Source organism: Oncorhynchus gorbuscha, linkage group LG02, assembly GCF_021184085.1.
Source record: "Oncorhynchus gorbuscha isolate QuinsamMale2020 ecotype Even-year linkage group LG02, OgorEven_v1.0, whole genome shotgun sequence".
Classification (NCBI taxonomy): Eukaryota; Metazoa; Chordata; class Actinopteri; order Salmoniformes; family Salmonidae; genus Oncorhynchus; species Oncorhynchus gorbuscha.
Genome location: NC_060174.1, coordinates 97092464 through 97111112, shown reverse-complemented (window position 1 = coordinate 97111112; position 18649 = coordinate 97092464). Strand labels below are relative to the sequence as shown.

At 45.1% G+C, this 18649-nt stretch overlaps 1 protein-coding gene across 2 annotated transcripts in view; it reads left to right on the top strand.

Moving 5' to 3' along the window:
- Positions 1 to 15500, top strand: part of LOC124013858 (PDZ and LIM domain protein 4-like) — a 40765-nt gene extending 25265 nt beyond the window's left edge. For both annotated transcript variants that reach the window (XM_046328416.1, XM_046328420.1), the window contains exons 3-7: positions 1884 to 1971; positions 8090 to 8352; positions 8653 to 8828; positions 13129 to 13282; positions 14004 to 15500. In XM_046328416.1, the coding sequence (XP_046184372.1) occupies positions 1884 to 1971; positions 8090 to 8352; positions 8653 to 8828; positions 13129 to 13282; positions 14004 to 14208 (886 nt within the window). In that variant the 3' untranslated portion in view covers positions 14209 to 15500. The remainder of the gene's footprint in view (positions 1 to 1883; positions 1972 to 8089; positions 8353 to 8652; positions 8829 to 13128; positions 13283 to 14003) is intronic.
- Positions 15501 to 18649: the final 3149 nt, after the last annotated feature.

Sequence of the window (18649 nt, the reverse complement as noted above, 5' to 3'; positions counted from 1 at the left end):
AACTATAGTTTTTTTTAACAAGAAATTTGTGGAGTGGTTGAGAAACAAGTTTTAATGTCTCCAACCTAAGTGTATGTAAACGTCCGACTCCAACTGTACACTCATTTATGAGCAAGGGGAGATGGAGAAGGCTCAGACCCAATACAGTTAGTTCAGCCATGGAATCAGGCTCTGAAGGTCTTCCCTATACAGTACATGTCTCCCTTTTGGGTTATTGGCACTGGAAGCCAGTGAGGAGAGCGTAGAAGGCTGTTTGTTGTTGGCGCTCTGCACAGCTCGGCTCGGATCCCTTGCAGACAGTTTCCTCACTAATCCCTCAAACGCTGACTCTATTGGAGCACACGCTAAACTAGATAACTGAAAACAATATGTTCCTTTGTGCCTGGCCTATTGGTGTGTATCATATTGTCTGCCTCTCCATCGGCCTCTGCCTCCGTTTCCTCCTCACGGCTTTCTTACCATGTTCTTTTGTATTTAAGCAAATGTCAATTCGTTTGCCGCCAATTGACTTGCTCAATAGAGTGTTCATATGTATCCAAGGAAACATCCTGGGATATAAAGTCTAAAGTAGTGGGAAGGTCAGATCATCCCACGCAGTCTGCAGCTCATCCATCAAACACTTGCCCATAAAGCAGCCTTGATACGAACACCTCTGTGCTCATTTTTGAGGCATTGCCTCATGTGGCCGCAGCCATGCCAGCTGAATCGAGTGACCTCATCCTCCAGTTGTGAAGTTTACACCAGTGGAGAACTCAGAGGAATCATTGTTTTCTCCTGCCTCAGAGGCCTGCCTGCGTCTATGTACGTAGGTGTGAATGAATAGCTTTCTGACTTACTGAGTGGAGGGAAAATCCTCTTTGTTCCTCTACATACGCACACTGCCCTCTGCTCCCTCGCTGGGGCTGGTGTGATGACATGACATTGGCCTTTTGGAAGCTGCCCACATAACAGCAAATAGTCAAGCAATGGCACCCCTGACATGTTTGGAAAAGGGTTCAGGAATTCTAAAGCATGACTCACTACTCCCTCAAGTCTTTCACTACCCTCTCAAGTGTGCCGTTTAAATGCTGTATAATGCCATGCCAATTTGGATTTCACCTTTTTATTACCATGTGGTTTAATGGGAAGTTCTAAATCTGGCTGATGCAATTCTGTCTGGGACGTGTAGCACAGGGCATGTAGACTAACCTATTGCATTTTTAAAACAGGACAAGCGTACAGTATACCAACAGATTCTGTATTTCGTACATTAAATGGGCCTAGCCATGATAGGAAAAAATCACTTTGTACAATAAACCCCATTGTCCTTCATTCAATATCACCGGACACAGAGAGCAGACTATCCTTAAGCCTTTCCATCCTATTGTTTCTGTCCACCTGGATGACTGTCTTAACATGTTTAGCTAATCTAATAACAAGATGTACTGAGTTCATGGCATAGTTTTGCTGATCTGCTGTAGAGATGACTATCATTAGTGTACTGGAATGTGGTCACCTTTAGCTGCCAGTGTTATGCCTGCCAAACGAAGACTCGTGCCACTTGCTACTGTGAAATTATTTTTTGGAGGGCAGTGCACAATCTCATCGCATGGCGTATGCCACTTATATTCAGCAGTGGTTTAGTGGTATTTAACATGAATGTTCAAGTCATCTTTTTTTGTTAACTGTGTTATGGTGTACGTGTCCTGAGTTTCATCCCTTTTTATTCCACGCTAACAATCATATCCAGAAATGTTATTTGAAGAGCATCTTAGTGACGGCTGTGAGCAAATAACCTGTAAACACATTGATTGGAGCAGATATGACCTCTTTAAAAGCCTCTGAGTGTTTTTATAGATAAACAATGACTAACGTAACTCTCTTTCCTGGGTATTGTTTTTCAGGTGTGAAGACAAAGTCTGGTCTCCAACTGTTATTGAAGATGGCAAGACCAGTCCATTCATGGCTACGTTGGAGTCTGAGTCCCCACAGGTATGAGCTGCACTTGTTTACATGGATAAGATTATACAGATAATCTACTGATAAACTACTGTTTTTCACATGATTTAGAGTTCCTCTGTCAGTTGGAAAGTATTGAAATTGTTTTGAAACAAATTTGAGGCCCAATTATCTGCCAAATGCGTACTCTAGCCAAGCCCTTGTCGTTGAACTTTTCAGAGTTTTCCGACACTGACCAGAGTGAGGCAGAACTAGCAGACAATGCGTGTATTGTGGCTGGGACATCTGAGAAATGACCATTCCTCTTTAATTGTGGACATTGGTTGTCATGTTGGTCGTTTTCCCATGTCTCTTCAGTGGGGAAATCCCTGTCGACTGGGCTGAATGGTCACACAAAGGCCTGAAATGAAAAGCATCGGTCATCAATTGAAGGTTGAAACTATATACAGCAGACTGATGCCTGTATTGACTTCCAGATCAGTAGGCAGGCTGGTGGACATTTTTTAATGAAAGAAAGCTTCAATACACAGCAAGTAAATTCTTTCATTAATATCACTGTAGGTGAATGGGACAGCGATGTTTTTCTCTATGTAGCTGAACCTGAGTTTACATTTAGTATTTTATTATTGGGGATTTGTCTTCAGAAATATTGAAATTTTATTGATTTAATGTGTGACATCCATTACTAAGTCAAAGCCACTGATCCGAACTCTAAATATTTCAAATGGTCTTGGGATACATGGTTGATATTCTATTTTTGCAAGCATGGTAGCAATAAGATATAAATCTGCCTAGTGATGAACAAGGTGAAGGACCACCCAATTTCAGCCTTGAGGCAATTCAAGCAGACTTAAGTTTTCATGAGAAGGGGTCCTGGGGATTAGGACCTCTTTTTGGATTTCACCATCTCAACACGAGCTGAAGTCTTGTCTTGATTAATACGAGGAAATACCCAGACCTGAACGAGGGGGAGCAATCAACTCAAACTTTGTATATAAACAGACATGCATGCTAGCAGTACCTCTGTAATCAGAGAAGGCTGTACTCTATCTCCTGGAAAAGTTAGAGGGAGGTTTGGAAACCTTGTATCCACTCTCCACTGAAAGACTCTGGTCTCCTTTTAATAGAGTTAAAGTTGAACTAAAAACAGCAAAGTGAGTACCATTTTGGCTCATTTGCTTCAGGGGGAGGGAAATGGTTGGTCCCTTGAGTTAGGCTAAATGAATGACCCAGGTTATTTCCTGCTCCAGGCTAGTGTAATATACCTTGAAAGAGGTTACCGGCATTGAACAATGCTGATTGTGTTTTCCAGACATATTAGGCACCACACGTGAACTCTCTACCAGCAGCTGAAGTCATTGGAAATTCCAAACTAGCATCTGGGAATTCTAGCTAGCAGGAAGTGACACGGTGGTGTTTCCTTGAACAAGGAGAACATGGGATATTCTCAAAGTTGAATGACTGCATTTTTGGATCTGAGCCTGAACAGCTTTGAAACTAAAACTATTTGTGGGGAAACAGGAGGAAAATTGACGATTTCCATGAACTCGTCTCACTCATCAACAGACAAGAGTTTTGTAAGATTATCAGAAAAAGTATGACTCATTTTGACAGTATTGCTAGAATAAATGGGGACTTTATGCCTGTGGTCTACAGTGTGATGAAGTAGGTCTACAGGAGGCCAACCGCATGCCTCTGTATTGCTCTGCATTGTTCCCTCAGACTCATTTAAATCACAATTGTGGCTTTTGCAGTGGGCTTGGAAACTATGGATCTTTAGAATGTGGAAACGATGGGACTTGCATCACGATGGTTCCATTCTCAAACTGCATTGGCAAGAGGGAGAGAATTCTCCCTCCTAGCATTTGAGAACTGACAATACTGTCTAATGGTGATGTACTTATAGGATCTTTCCATAGGGGTTTAGTGTGCTGTTCCATACATACTCTACCTCTGTCAAACATGTTCAATTATGACAGTTTTCCTCAAAATACAACACAGTGCCATTGAGAGTTCACATTCACTGCACCACATTCATCCAGGCCTTCAGATCGTAAACTTGTGACCCCACATATTTAGTTGTTTGTTTCCAGTAATGGGTGAAGTAATAACTAATCAGCTGGTAATCCCCAGAAATGTCAATCTGTATTTGGGCTGAACAAAAAGTCCCTCTCCCCCTGTCAGCGCACTGGGGAGCGGATGGGGTCATGGAGATCAGAGAATGGCGCGCTAGCTAGCCCGTTGTTTGTCTAACAGGCTGCCTACAGCCAGCCAGCTCTGGAGACACTGTCCCTGTGCTGCCTCTGCGATAGGAACAGGGGTAATAAAGAGCCCGTTGTTTGTCTAACAGGCTGCCTACAGCCAGCCAGCTCTGGAGACACTGTCCCTGTGCTGCCTCTGGGATAGGAACAGGGGTAATAAAGAGCCCGTTGTTTGTCTAACAGGCTGCCTCCAGCCAGCTCTGGAGACACTGTCCCTGTGCTGCCTCTGGGATAGGAACAGGGGTAATAAAGAGCCCGTTGTTTGTCTAACAGGCTGCCTACAGCCAGCTCTGGAGACACTGTCCCTGTGCTGCCTCTGGGATAGGAACAGGGGTAATAAAGAGCTCGCTTGTGGTTGATTAGCAATGCAGAGCTCTATGTGAAAAGCATAATTACCATGTGGAGGTGTAGTATAGGGGTAAACTGTTAAGCAGGAATATGATTTGAATAAGGGTCCTCTTCCTCCCCTTCCTGGTCTCTATACCTCTCCCTGACCAAACTCTGCAGTGTGTCGACTTGGGTAACAGCAGTAAATATCTCATCCCCCTCCTTTCTGAGTCCTTATTACTATAATATATGTAGCTTTAAGTCAGCTTTTTTTTTATCTCCCAGGAGTCCTGTGGTTCTGTCTAAACGGTCCCCATTCTGAAAGGCATAACCCCCCCCCCCACCTGCCTAGTCACACAGGCTCAGTAGCCAGTCACCCAGAACCAAGAGCCATGCTTATTCACTATTGTAAAACAGGTCAGTGAAATCTGATGACTGACAGAATTTCTGAGCAGACAGAACTGCTTCTCATAAATACTTGCTGCTTTTCTCTCTCCAGTGTTTCTGAGCTGGAGTCGAGGATTGAAGAAAGGGGATTTCACTTTTTCCCATGTAGGAACTGAACTGTATGTGAGCGACTGAAAGAGTGCCTGGTAGTACTATAGCAACATTAGTTTTGATTGCGTTGGTTTAAATAACAAGATAAGGTTACTAGGTGATGTTATCTGGTGATTTTAGTTATGATTTAACAAAGCACACACTCTGTGGAAGGAGTGTCACCAGTTGGCACGATCTCCATTAACTATTTTGTGCCGTTTTAAAATCCCCATTACAGACCGGCATAGGTACGATAAATCAGTTTAATGGGACAGTCTGCTAACTGTGATTTATTTAATGAAAGTAATGGTTACTTCCATACCTAAGAGCAACTTAAAAGCACTTCCAGGTCCTAAATGTTATCAACCTGGCACTTTTAAAAGCTATGCACCAGATGTGCTGCCTTTTTATAAATCTGCCATCCACTCGTATCTTTTTGCTGCAGACACGAGGCCATATAACTGCATATTATGCAGAAAAGTGTCTTCCAACTAGTGGTCTCGGCATTCAACAGACATAAACATGTGTGCCAGGGATCTGAAGCAGACTTTACTCTCTTGGTCTCCCTAGCGCCATCGGTTAATGTGAAAATTGCCACTAAACAGTCAACATCCAAACATGTTTGTTCATTTAACATGCTTGAATACAGTAAATAATCACTGACGTTATCTGCACTCACTCTCATGAGGGTTTGGTGTAGCCGAAGTGTTTGCCAAGCATTTCAGCAGCCCTGAGGCTTCTCCCTCTTGGTGAGCTCGCTCGGGGCCCTGAGGCTTCTCCCTCTTGGTGAGCTCGCTCGGGGCCCTGAGGCTTCTCCCTCTTGGTGAGCTCGCTCGGGGCCCTGAGGCTTCTCCCTCTTGGTGAGCTCGCTCGGGGCCCTGAGGCTTCTCCCCTCTTGGTGAGCTCGCTCGGGGCCCTGAGGCTTCTCCCTCTTGGTGAGCTCGCTCGGGGCCCTGAGGCTTCTCCCTCTTGGTGAGCTCGCTCGGGGCCCTGAGGCTTCTCCCTCTTGGTGAGCTCGCTCGGGGCCCTGAGGCTTCTCCCTCTTGGTGAGCTCGCTCGGGGCCCTGAGGCTTCTCCCTCTTGGTGAGCTCGCTCGGGGCCCTGAGGCTTCTCCCTCTTGGTGAGCTCGCTCGGGGCCCTGAGGCTTCTCCCTCTTGGTGAGCTCGCTCGGGGCCCTGAGGCTTCTCCCTCTTGGTGAGCTCGCTCGGGGCCCTGAGGCTTCTCCCTCTTGGTGAGCTCGCTCGGGGCCCTGAGGCTTCTCCCCTCTTGGTGAGCTCGCTCGGGGCCCTGAGGCTTCTCCCTCTTGGTGAGCTCGCTCGGGGCCCTGAGGCTTCTCCCTCTTGGTGAGCTCGCTCGGGGCCCTGAGGCTTCTCCCTCTTGGTGAGCTCGCTCGGGGCCCTGAGGCTTCTCCCTCTTGGTGAGCTCGCTCGGGGCCCTGAGGCTTCTCCCTCTTGGTGAGCTCCTCCCTCGGGGCCCTGAGGCTTCTCCCTCTTGGTGAGCTCCCAGGCCCTCTTGGTGAGCTCGCTCGGGGCCCTGAGGCTTCTCCCTCGGGGCCCTGAGGCTTCTCCCTCGGGGCCCTGAGGCTTCTCCCTCTTGGTGAGCTCGGGGCCCTGAGGCTTCTCCCTCGGGGCCCTGAGGCTTCTCCCTCGGGGCCCTGAGGCTTCTCCCTCGGGGCCCTGAGGCTTCTCCCTCGGGGCCCTGAGGCTTCTCCCTCGGGGCCCTGAGGCTTCTCCCTCGGGGCCCTGAGGCTTCTCCCTCGGGGCCCTGAGGCTTCTCCCTCGGGGCCCTGAGGCTTCTCCCTCGGGGCCCTGAGGCTTCTCCCTCGGGGCCCTGAGGCTTCTCCCTCTTGGTGAGCTCGCTCGGGGCCCTGTGGCTTCTATTGTAACTGTCTGAGGGAGGCACTGGAATCCATCCACACGTCATGTTTACACAGATTAAAGAAGTCGTAAAAGGCCAAGTTTACTGTCATGTCACTGCAGGAACACTTCGTAATACAATGCTCTCTTCTTATTTTTATTCCCCTCTTGTACTTTGTTGCCAAGACCAGAAAATGAAAGGCTTCCTGGTACAATTCCTGACGGTTATCATTGTAATGAGAGGGTGAGGGGCTGGGGAGCGGTGGTGGAGGGGTTGGAGGATTGGGGGGGGGGCAGGCAGTGGCGGACGGGGGAGGGGTTGGACTGCTGGCTCAGATGCAGCTACACTCACCCTCTACTCTGATGGTCTGGTGATCCTCTCCTAGTCAGCCCCTCTAGGAGCTACTTGTCTGGGCTGGGGAGAGGGCTGGCTATATGGCCCAAGCCCAGGGTTTGAAACACAGCTTGGGGTTGGGTATGGTGTCTAGGGCTCGGCAGAGAGGGGATTTAGAAATGGCTTATGCGTTGGTGGTCCGGGCCAGCCAGGGAACAAGGACCAGGCCACATCTGCTGAGATGACAGACAGGGATCCTGCTGCCTGCCCGGAGAGTCTGAACCTCTGTTTCCTGGGCCCAACCAGTGAATTCACCCACCACTCAACACGCACGCATGCGTTAATCAACGGCCTTGGCTGGCTGTGTGGGATGACAACTATGTCTTGCACAACCATTTAAACAAGTCACTGCATTTGACATATTTACAGAGGATTTATGATTGTGTGCCCCCTACAACAGCCATTAAGTCACTGTCTCTTGTTTGACAGTCATTCCACTAAAATCAACTGTTAGAAAAGTGATAACATCAACAAAAGATTGCAATCTGTAGCTTGGAGAGATGAACACACATGTAGCACCCACTACACTGTAGATTATCAGTGTAGTTTGTAGAAGTAAACTTTGAAATATTTGGTTACGTCATTGAATAGTTTGTGCAGGTCCTTGCTAAATGTTTTGACCTCTGCTGTGCCAACAGTCACTTTCATGCCTTGGAGATGATGATTCATGTTCCCATAAATGTTAGGTGACGAACAAGCAGACTATGATGAATATAGAAGTGCATTGGAAACAACCATACTTTTCTTAATGGCTCCTCTGCTCTTTCCTTCTCCAGAATTTCCGACCAATCAGCACTGGACCAATCACCGGTGGATACATCAGTGGCTACAGCAGCGGTCACAATGGCAGTGGATACAGCCGAAAACCCCCCTACATCTCTGAGCCACCGCACCTCAACAATGGCAACTCCAAGCAGCTCAACAACATGCAGTACAACAACCCAGCCGGCCTGTACGCACACAACAATGGCAGCAATGGAGACAGAGACAGGGTCTTGCCAAAACAAATGGGCAGCCTGTGCCTGAGCTCCCCACACAGGTGAGGCATGGTGGCCATGGAGGAGTGGAAAACCTCTGCAGTAGTTTCACGAGATCATGGTATATTCACCATGTCAATGTGAAGACCACGTATGAAGTGTTGTATAACTTGTTACAGTATCTTCTGGGATTTTTACTTTGCAGTTTAACATTTTCTTTTTACCCTAAAAATATGTCATGTCACGGCATTTACGAATGAAATCTAAAGACAATGCAACATTTAGTGGAGGCCTTTCAGTCAAGAAGCTTTTGATCACACTGAATTCAGGCTAAAAACGACTTAATTTGTTATCTGTTTCAGTCCTGAGCCTCCGACGCATTCTCCTCTGGGACGTAATGGGAACGGTCCTAGTTTTGAAGTCACCACAGAGTCAGACGTGTATAAGATGCTGCAGGACCCAGAGGAGCCAGCCTCTGCACCCAAACAGTCCGGCTCCTTCAAATACCTACAGGGCATACTGGAGGCAGAGGATGGAGGTACCCTCATTTGTGGCTCTATATGACTGTCCATTTATTTAGCGGTTTGTACATGTCATTCACCCTATAGTTTATTTATTTATAAATGTGTGTATATGGGTCTCTCCCTCGAATGCCTTTATCTGTACTACTTTCTACATTGTAGAATAATAGTGACGACATCAAAACTATGGAATCATGTAGTAACCAAAGTGTCAAACTAAATTAAATTTGAGATTTTTCAAAATAGCCACCCTTTGCCTTTTTTGACAGCTTTGCATCCTCTTGGCATTCTCTCAACCAGCTTTACCTGGAATGCTTTTCCAACAGTCTTGAAGGAGTTCCCACAAATGCTGAGCATTTGTTGGCTGATTTTCCTTCACTCTGCGGTCCAACTCATCACAACCCATCTCAATTGTTTTGAGGTCGGCTGATTGTGGAGGCCAGGTCATCTGATGCAGCACTCCATAACTCTCATTCTTGGTCAAATAGCCTTTACACAGCCTGGAGGTGTGTTTTGGGTCATTGTCCTGTTGAAAAACAGATAGTGGGACTAAGCGCACACCCGATGAGATGGCGTATCGCTGCAGAATGCTGTGGTAGCCATGCTGTAAGAGTGCCTTGAATTCTAAACAGTGTCACCAGCAAAGCACCAACACACCACCACCTCCATGCTTCACTGTGGGAACCACACATGTGTAGATAATCCGTTCACCTATTCTGCGTCTCACAAAGACAGTGTTTGAAACCAAATAACTCATCAGACCAAAGGACCGATTTCCACCGGTCTAATGTCCATTGTTCGTGTTTCTTGGCCCAAGCAAATCTTTCTTTTTAGTAGTGTTTTCTTTGCAGAAATTCGACCATGAAGTCCTGATTCTCAGTCTCCTCTGAACAGTTCATGTTGAGATGTGTCTGTTACTTGAACTCTGTGACGCATTTATTTGGGCTGCAATTTCTGAGGCTGGTAACTCTAATGAACTTTTCCTCTGAAGCAGAGGTAGCGCTGGGTCTTCCTTTCCTGTGGCGGTCCTCATGAGAGCCAGTTTCATCATAGCGCTTGGTGTTTTTTTGAGACTGCACTTGAAAACCCTTTCAAAGTTCTTGACATTTTCTGCATTGACTGACATTCATGTCTTAGTGGGCTGTCATTTCTCATTGCTTATTTGAGCTGTTCTTGCCATAATATGGACTTAGTCCTATTTGGCAAAATACCATCTTCTCTATACCACCCCAACCTTGTCACAACTGATTGGCTCAAACACATTAAGGAAAGAAATTCCACAGTGGAACTTTTAACAAGAGACACCTGTTAATTGAAATGCATTCCAGGTGACTACCCCATGAAGCTGGTTGACCGAATACCAAGTGTGCAAAGCTATCAAGGTAAAGGGTGGCTACTCAAATATACAATGCTGCTTTTTAACACTTTCTTTTGGTTACTGCATGATTCAATATGTGTTACTTCATAGTATTAGTGTCTTCACTATTCTACAATCTAGAAAATAGTAAAAATAAAGAAAAACCCTTGAATGAGTAGGTGAAACCAGACTTTTGATTGGTACTCTGTGTGCATATTCTGTATACTCATGATTGTTTATGTACATTTAGATATGTTTCTATATTTGAGCTAAATTGTTTCCGTTGGAAGTGTCGTGTGTGTGTGATTTATTTCCAGACACAGGACTGTGTGGAGTTTATTGCATAACAACCTGAGAAATTACTTCCTGGTGTTTTTTGGAACTATTCACATTCCAAGAAATAGGCCTAGGCTCTCTGAAGTCCTTAGGAGTCATGTGATGTTTTAGGATCAGCTTCTTCCATCATGGCCATGCCCTAGCTCCTCAAGGAGAACCCAAACAGATCAGATAATCCCTAGGAACCTGGCATCCTGTCTGTCGGAGCTCCCTGAGAAGGTTTTGGATGAACTGCAGGCCTTGTTATTCTTTGAATTTGTCGCTAATCACTTGCAGGTGTTACAGGAGTTTAAGGAAGAGAAGTCAATGGTTTCAACAGAATTTGATTAAATTGCACCAGGACGATTCAACTGCAGCAGGGTTTTAAATGTTTGTTTGTTTTTCACGACCACAAAAGGCGTAATTGACACTGGGTTAAGCTTCTGGTAAGATGCTGACACCTTGAAGCTCTGTTTGTTGCTCTCGGTCTGGAAATCCTTGTTTGTTCTGAAGGATTTTATACTCTTTTCCAGCTCAGCGTTGATGTTAAGACCGAGAGGAGCGTTTGACTGCGTGTGATATTGTCATCCTCATCCTTTTCAAAATAAAACGTTCCGCTTTTGAAAATGTCGGCATCCCTGGGATTTCAAGGGAGAACTAATGAGTTGGTCTGTTATGCTTGAGCCCAACAGGCTCGGATCTTAGCATCTGTGGTGTCAGACAGGGTTGTTGGTGGAGACGATGGCATGATGGATTCGGTTTATTATTAGAGTGAAATCCCTGGCTATAGCAATCACTGAAAAATCCACTACTTTACAGTGACACATTATAATCAGATATAGGAGGGAAGTGATCATTTATTTACTTTGCTTTTGAGGATGCAGATGTGGCGCACACTGTACCGCCTGTAGTTTAAAAATAAACAAGTAAACTCTGAAGTCTCTGCCAATGCCCTGTGTAGGAGTGTAACCCTTTTGAGGTTGTTCAAAATAAGAAATATAGACTGGGTTACATAATGTTTTATTTAGTTTGTTTATCTTGGAATGTTACTACCATTAGCCACTGTGGGTAGCCATGATCTGGTTCTAAAAAGCTGCTCTAATAACTAAGATAAATAGGTGGAAACTCCAGGCACCGGATCTACAAGTTGGGGGGGGATCACAGGCTATGAACTTTATTCATAAAGACTTCTTAGTAGATGTAATTCCTACAGATATAGCATCTTATTTTGACCTATATTGTCACAGCAAAATAATCCTGCTGCAACAGGATTTGGACTTTTAGTCCATAATGTTGCTTGATCAGTGGTTAGCCTACTTTTGGCCAGCTAATAACCTATGTAAAGTGCCATACTGTTAATATAACACTTGCAGGAATATTCTCAGTAACAAGAGTGATCAAATTAAGATCCTACCATCTGTATGTTCCATCCTCTCCTATGGAGTTTATGGATGGGAGTATCACGGGGGCAGCTCTGCATAATAAGACGATTGTCTGAGACATGAAGTGTATCTGTCAAATGACGCTAGCGCTGCATAGTGGCTCTGTACAAGTCCTATGATTGAACCTCCCTCTCACTTGTGAGCATCCCATGAGAACTTCTGACTAGAATTTGAGTGTAATGATGACTAGATGCGTAATAGACTAATTATTATGGCAAAAATAGACCCTGTTATTACTCAAACCTCAAATGGTCACAGAGCATTAGTGAAGTGATGGAAACTTCTTTGTCAAATACCAGGTACTTCACCAGTATGGTGGGTAGGCCATGCCAGGGGCATGCTGGGTTAATGGGCCATGTTGGCACCTCATCACTCCGTGGTTCAGGGGGAGTGTGATTGTAGCACTCTGGTGTGATGGTCTGCTCCTTAATGTGGAATGTTTGCTCTGCCAGGCAACTGCTTATTTCATCTCCTAATTGATGTGTTCCTGCTGTGTGTCAGGTCCTGACATCCCTGGTATGTGGAGGAGGGGGGCACAGGTAGAGGGGTATAGAGAGAGCAAATTAAGAGATGGGGAAGAAAGAAGTAGAGGCTAGCAGTGTGAGTGCTGCTCTGGCCCTGTGACTGTACCCCTGCCATGCCCTCTGAGGGTAACTCACAAAGGGAGTGAAGTGGTAGCTGAGGAGTGATGTCTCTGTGGTGGATGGGAGCTGACCTTGGTGTCTCCCTGAGCCAAGTGTGAACACCCTTAATTCTTTGTCATCTTTTCACTCAGAGCTGAGCACTGCTTTCTGAGCTCATACTGGTGTAGGGTGAAGTTGCCCCTAGACTGATCATTGGTAAATTTGTCATTTTCCCCAACTAATAGTCCAGGTTAGGATCAGGGGAGGGGAAGCTGATCCTAAGATCTGGTCCTAGGTGAAACTTCACCACGTAGCCTTATACAGTACATGACCTGGAACATTACCTTCACCCTGTAGCCTCATACATTACCTTCACCCTGTAGCCCCATGCATTACCTTCACCCCGTAACCTCATACATTAAATGGAACATTACCTTAATTACCTTCACCCTGTAACCTCATACATTAACTGGAACATTACCTTCGCCCCGGTAGCCTCGTGCATTACCTTCGCCCCGGTAGCCTCGTGCATTACCTGGAACTCTGCTGGTCTTAACTGAGGTGTTTTCTTTGTCCACAGGTGTGTCCCCCACTGACAGGTCTGGAGTGAGAAGCCTAAGGTCTCCAGTTCAATCCCCAGTCCCTAAATTGGGCAGCCCCATTCCTGGTCCCATGGGCCCCATGCCTGGCCTACAGAAACTCCCCCAGTGCACGCGCTGTGGCAACGGCATAGTGTGAGTCATTATAAAACCGAAAAGATGACAATGATACGGTAGACTAGGTGTGCGTCCCCAAATTGCACCTTTTTCCCTTCTAGGCCTATGGTGTGCTACTTTTGACCAGAGACTGCATAGGGGATAGGGTGCCATTTGTGACAGTTTAGTCCTGCTCCAACGGGTCCAAGCTTATAAGATGTTCATATATCACTTTTTTAATAATTCAACCTCTGCACCACACCCTCTCCTCCTCAGGAACCCAGATGTGCTGGTAATCCCCACACTGCTCAAGCACCATGGATAAACAGTGATGTCATTTGAACAAGACTGTTGTGGAGGCTTAGCACAATGGATCTGTTGTATAGAGCGTTTACACTGGGTTTTAGGCAGGGCACTAAAGAATGAACCTACTTTTATAGCAGTAGTGGGTAGGATAAAGGGCTGGATACAGGGGACGTTCAGATTCAACCAAAGTTATGGCTGTTTTTGAAGCTATTTAGTTCTTATTGGTTATGCAAATGCTCACATCCATGAATGGCATACTTGCAACTTGAATAAACAGGGATGTACTTAAGAAAATGTATGATATTCAAATAGCTCTTAATTGCTTCTCAATAATTATAAAAAATTATCTTTAACATTTTACTAACCTATGCACTTTGTGACAACTGCTGATGTAAAAAAGGACTTAATGAAATGCATTTGATTGATTGATTGACTAATAACATGGTCTGTATAGGGGCACCATCGTGAAGGCCAGAGACAAACTGTACCACACAGAGTGCTTCATGTGTGATGACTGCGGCCTAAACCTCAAGCAGAGGGGCTACTTCTTCATTGAGGAGAACCTGTACTGTGAGACCCACGCCATGGCCCGTGTCCAGCCTCCTGAGGGATATGACGTGGTTGCAGTCTACCCCAATTCCAAGGTTGAACTAGTCTAAGCTGGTCAGGCTTTAACCCCCCCCCCCCCCCCCCCAGTCTTATCCACAGCTCCCAGAAGGCAGCAAGGTTTTCCAATCCAATGCGCAACATGTCCAAGCTATCGCCAGAAAAGATCATGTCAGTTTAGAGTGGGAGAGTGGTGTCCAGAGGTTTCTAGTCTCTCTCTAGCTCTTTCACACATAATGTACAGCATGCTATTCATTTTTTCTGACAGACCTTACATTTTTACTCCTGCTGAGTACAAAAAAATGGAGGGCTTTTCTTTGTCAAGAGCACTTTTAGATCTTGTTAAAACATAAGCAATATTCAACAGAACGACATCTCACATCTGGGGATGGTTTTCTATTTTTAACCCTGCTGACTAAAATGCAGTTAATGGAATTAGGGTCAAGCACCTCACTGAGAATGGAATTGAACTTTTACTGCTTCTCACACGGTTACTACAGTTAAAGAACACCAGCTTTATTACAGCTGGTGAAATACATTCCAGTGCCACAAGAGAAAGCCTTTTGTATCTCTACTGTTGCAGTGTTTAAAAAGCTGTGGGGAGTAGAGTCCGAAGACAAGGACATGGAAAACAACGACTCTGGGATCTAACCCGTGAATCTAGGAACATGCGGGAATAATCCATCTATTTAGGTTCTTTGGCACATTTTGTAGAAACAGACGGTGCTTGTTGGCTGAGAGACTGTATTTGAAAGTGTATATTGTTTTCTTGTTTGATATATATCACAGCCAAGTCCACTGAATTAATCAGACTTCTACATGTCCAGGGAGGGCATTTATGTGCTTTTGGAAATTACAAAAATATTCATGCTTGCAACAGTCTCTTCCCCTGAAATTGTAGGATGAGGATTGCGGACCTGTACAGAATCATGCAGCCTGAGGGACAGCGAACAGTAGTTGGAAGAAAAGTGCTATTTGTAAAATATTTGATTCTTTAAAAAAAACAGTTTTAATTGTATTTTAACTATCTTAAAGTGCTTGTTATTCAATATCCATCATGACCCTAACGTTTAGCTACTGGAATGCCAACTAGGACAGTAGTTTGTAAATTATGTGAAATGATTTTGGTGTTTTTAAATTCTAATTGTACATATTTGTTTCATGTCTAACAAACTTAACTAGTCACTGCCTTCACATGTCTGTCCTTTTTAAATGCTTACCGTGTGGAGTCACAGAATCCCCTCGTGTTTAACTTATTGTTTTGTAGACACATTTCACTCTGGTTTCTTCTATTTGTTTTTTAAAGATATAATAAAGTGATAAATAAATCAAATCATACTCATGATTCCGTTATTAATTTTTTACAGGCATGCTGTATATAATGTGAACTTGAGAATTGTAGTTCAACTTGCCTGTGGAAACACAGCATAAAAATAGCAAGGGATTCCAATTTGTGAAGTTCTGTCCCTGACAAGGCACTTTACCCAACAGCATGTATTTTGACCTTCCACTTGGAGTCGAGGCTTGTCCCCCAAATTACACACTATGCTCTACATAGTGCACTGCTTTGGTGCCATTTGGGGTGCACAGAAGTTGACTGATCCAGAGACATCCACTTCCTCGAGACCCTGTATTTGTTTGAAATTCCAGTGCCACAAAACTGGTTTCATGTTTTCATAACATTGTCTCTTACGTGTTTATGGGTTGTGAGAACAAGTACTCAATGGTTTTTAATTTGTCACAAGCACACTTTAATGCTAGACTTTTAACACAACTGCCATTTTAAATAATGTTCTAAATGGTGGGATCAAAAACCTACACAACATTAAAGTAATCATTTATTGTATGGTGAATGTTTGATTTTCCTCCCACAAAATATTTGAGGACATTTTGGGTCACTTGATAGAACATGAGGAGCTTGAGGGTTGTTTAAGAACAAATGTCAAGTTTACCATACAGATGTATGGCTGAGATTCAGTGGTTTACTATAATCCATAACATAAGGCGGGGGAGCCCTTCATACCCCATTAAATAGGTCTTCATACCCCATTAAATAGGTCTTCATACCCCATTAAATATGTCTTCATACCCCATTAAATATGTCTTCATACCCCATTAAATATGTCTTCATACCCCATTAAATAGGTCTTCATACCCCATTAAATAGGTCTTCATACCCCATTAAATAGGTCTTCATACCCCATTAAATAGGTCTTCATACCCCATTAAATAGGTCTTCATACCCCATTAAATATGTCTTCATGCCGTATTAACGCGTTCAAAAACCACAATGGGTGCAGAGAGCGGGAGGGAGTGAGACCGAGGGAGAGAGATGCAGAGAGCGGGAGGGAGTGAGACCGAGGGAGAGAGATGCAGAGAGCGGGAGGGAGTGAGACCGAGGGAGAGAGATGCAGAGAGCGGGAGGGAGTGAGACTGAGGGAGAGAGATGCAGAGAGCGAGACCGAGGGAGAGCGATGCAGAGAGCGGGAGGGAGTGAGACCGAGGGAGAGAGATGGAGTGAGACCGAGGGAGAGAGATGCAGAGAGCGGGAGGGAGTGAGACCGAGGGAGAGAGAGAGACCGAGGGAGAGCGATGCAGAGAGCGGGAGGGAGTGAAACCGAGGGAGAGAGATGCAGAGAGCGGGAGGGAGGAGACCGCGGGAGGGAGTGAGACCGAGGGAGAGAGATGCAGAGAAGGGAAGAGGGAAATTGGTTGGTTTTAATTATGTTAATAGCACAGTGATGTGGTTTAGCAATAATATGCCATTTAGCAGACGCTTTTATCCAAAGCGACTTACAGTCATGTGTGCATACATTGTACGTATGGGTGGTCCCGGGAATCGAACCCACTACCCTGGCGTTACAAGCGCCATGCTCTACCAACTGAGCTACAGAACCACAGTTAGTGACTTGATTCCAAGGCTTTGAACACTCTTTAAAAGACTGTGTGTAATATTTTCCACATTGGTGGCATGTTATGCCGTTAATCACAAGTCACTCACCAAACAGCAGCAGCAAGGAACATTGCATCTAGGATGCTCGTCTCTCATACTTTCATCATGCATGGATAACATGATAGACTTCAGACTTAGCTCCCCCTTATACTTTCACAGCAGCTGAAATCGCTCACCATTAGGTTAGAATGCTTTACTCTTCATTAATATATTTGCATGTACAGTGCCCTCGTGAATTATTGGCATCCTAGGTAAATATGATTAAAGAAAGTCTGAAAAAATGTCAGTTTATCAGCTTGATCTCCCACTCAATATCATACTGTATGACTCCAACCTTTTTAAGTTAAAATTGTTCAGAAAAATAATTGTTATTTTATTGGCACCCCTGCATGTAGTACTTTGCACCCTCCCTTTGCCAAGAAAACCACTCTGGGTCGTCTCCTAGAATGTTTGAGGTGGGAGAACACACCTTCTCTTTTCCAAGATAACAGCTCTGAGTCATCTCTTAGAATGTTTGAAGTGGGAGAACACATAGGAAGGGATTTGAGTCCATTCCTCCATACAGAACCTCCAGACTCCCAGGTCCACACTTGTGGACTATCCTCTTCAGCTCATTCCACAGGTTTTTAATGGGGTTTAGGTCAGGGGACTGGGGCTTGATTCTATGGTCAGTGAACCATCTTCGTGTGGATTTGGAGGTATGCTTTGGATCATTTTATTTATCTGCTATTTTACCAGGTAAGTTGACTGAGAACACATTCTCCTTTGCAGCACCAACCTGGGGAATAGTTACAGGGGATGAATGAGCCAATTGTAAACTGGGGATTATTAGGTGACCGTGATGGTTTGAGGGCCAGATTGGGAATTTAGCCAGGACACCAGGGTTAACACCGATAAGTGCCATGGGATCTTTAATGACCTCCGAGAGTCAGGACACCCGTTTAACGTCCCACCCGAAAGACGGCACCCTACACAAGGCAGTGTCCCCAATCACTGCCCTGGGGCATTGGGATATGTTTTTAGACCAGAGGAAAGAGTGCCTCCTACTGGCCCTCCAACACCATTTCCAGCAGCATCTGGTCTCCCATCCAGGAATTGACCAGGACCAGTCCTGCTTAGCTTCAGAAGCAAGCCAGCAGTGGTATGCAGGGTGGTATTCTGCTGGAAGATCTAATGATGACCCAGTTTTAGCCACCTGGCAGAGGCGGACAGATTTTGGCCTAAAATCTCCTGGTACTTGGAGTCCATGATGACATGTATCCTGACAAGGTTCCCATGGCCATTGGAAGTAAAACAGCCCCACATCACAGATCCACCACCATACTTCACAGTGGGGATTAGGTTCTTTTCTGCATGACCATGGCTCTTTTTACACCAAACCCACCTCTGGTGTTTGTTGCCAAAAACAGACCATAACCTGGTTCCAGTCAAATTTCCAATGACATTAGCAAATTCCAGGTGCTAAAGTCTGTTTTAGTGACAGCAGAGGCTTTCATCTGGCAACCCTTCCAAATAACTTGTCATGGAGGTGGCGTGGAGGC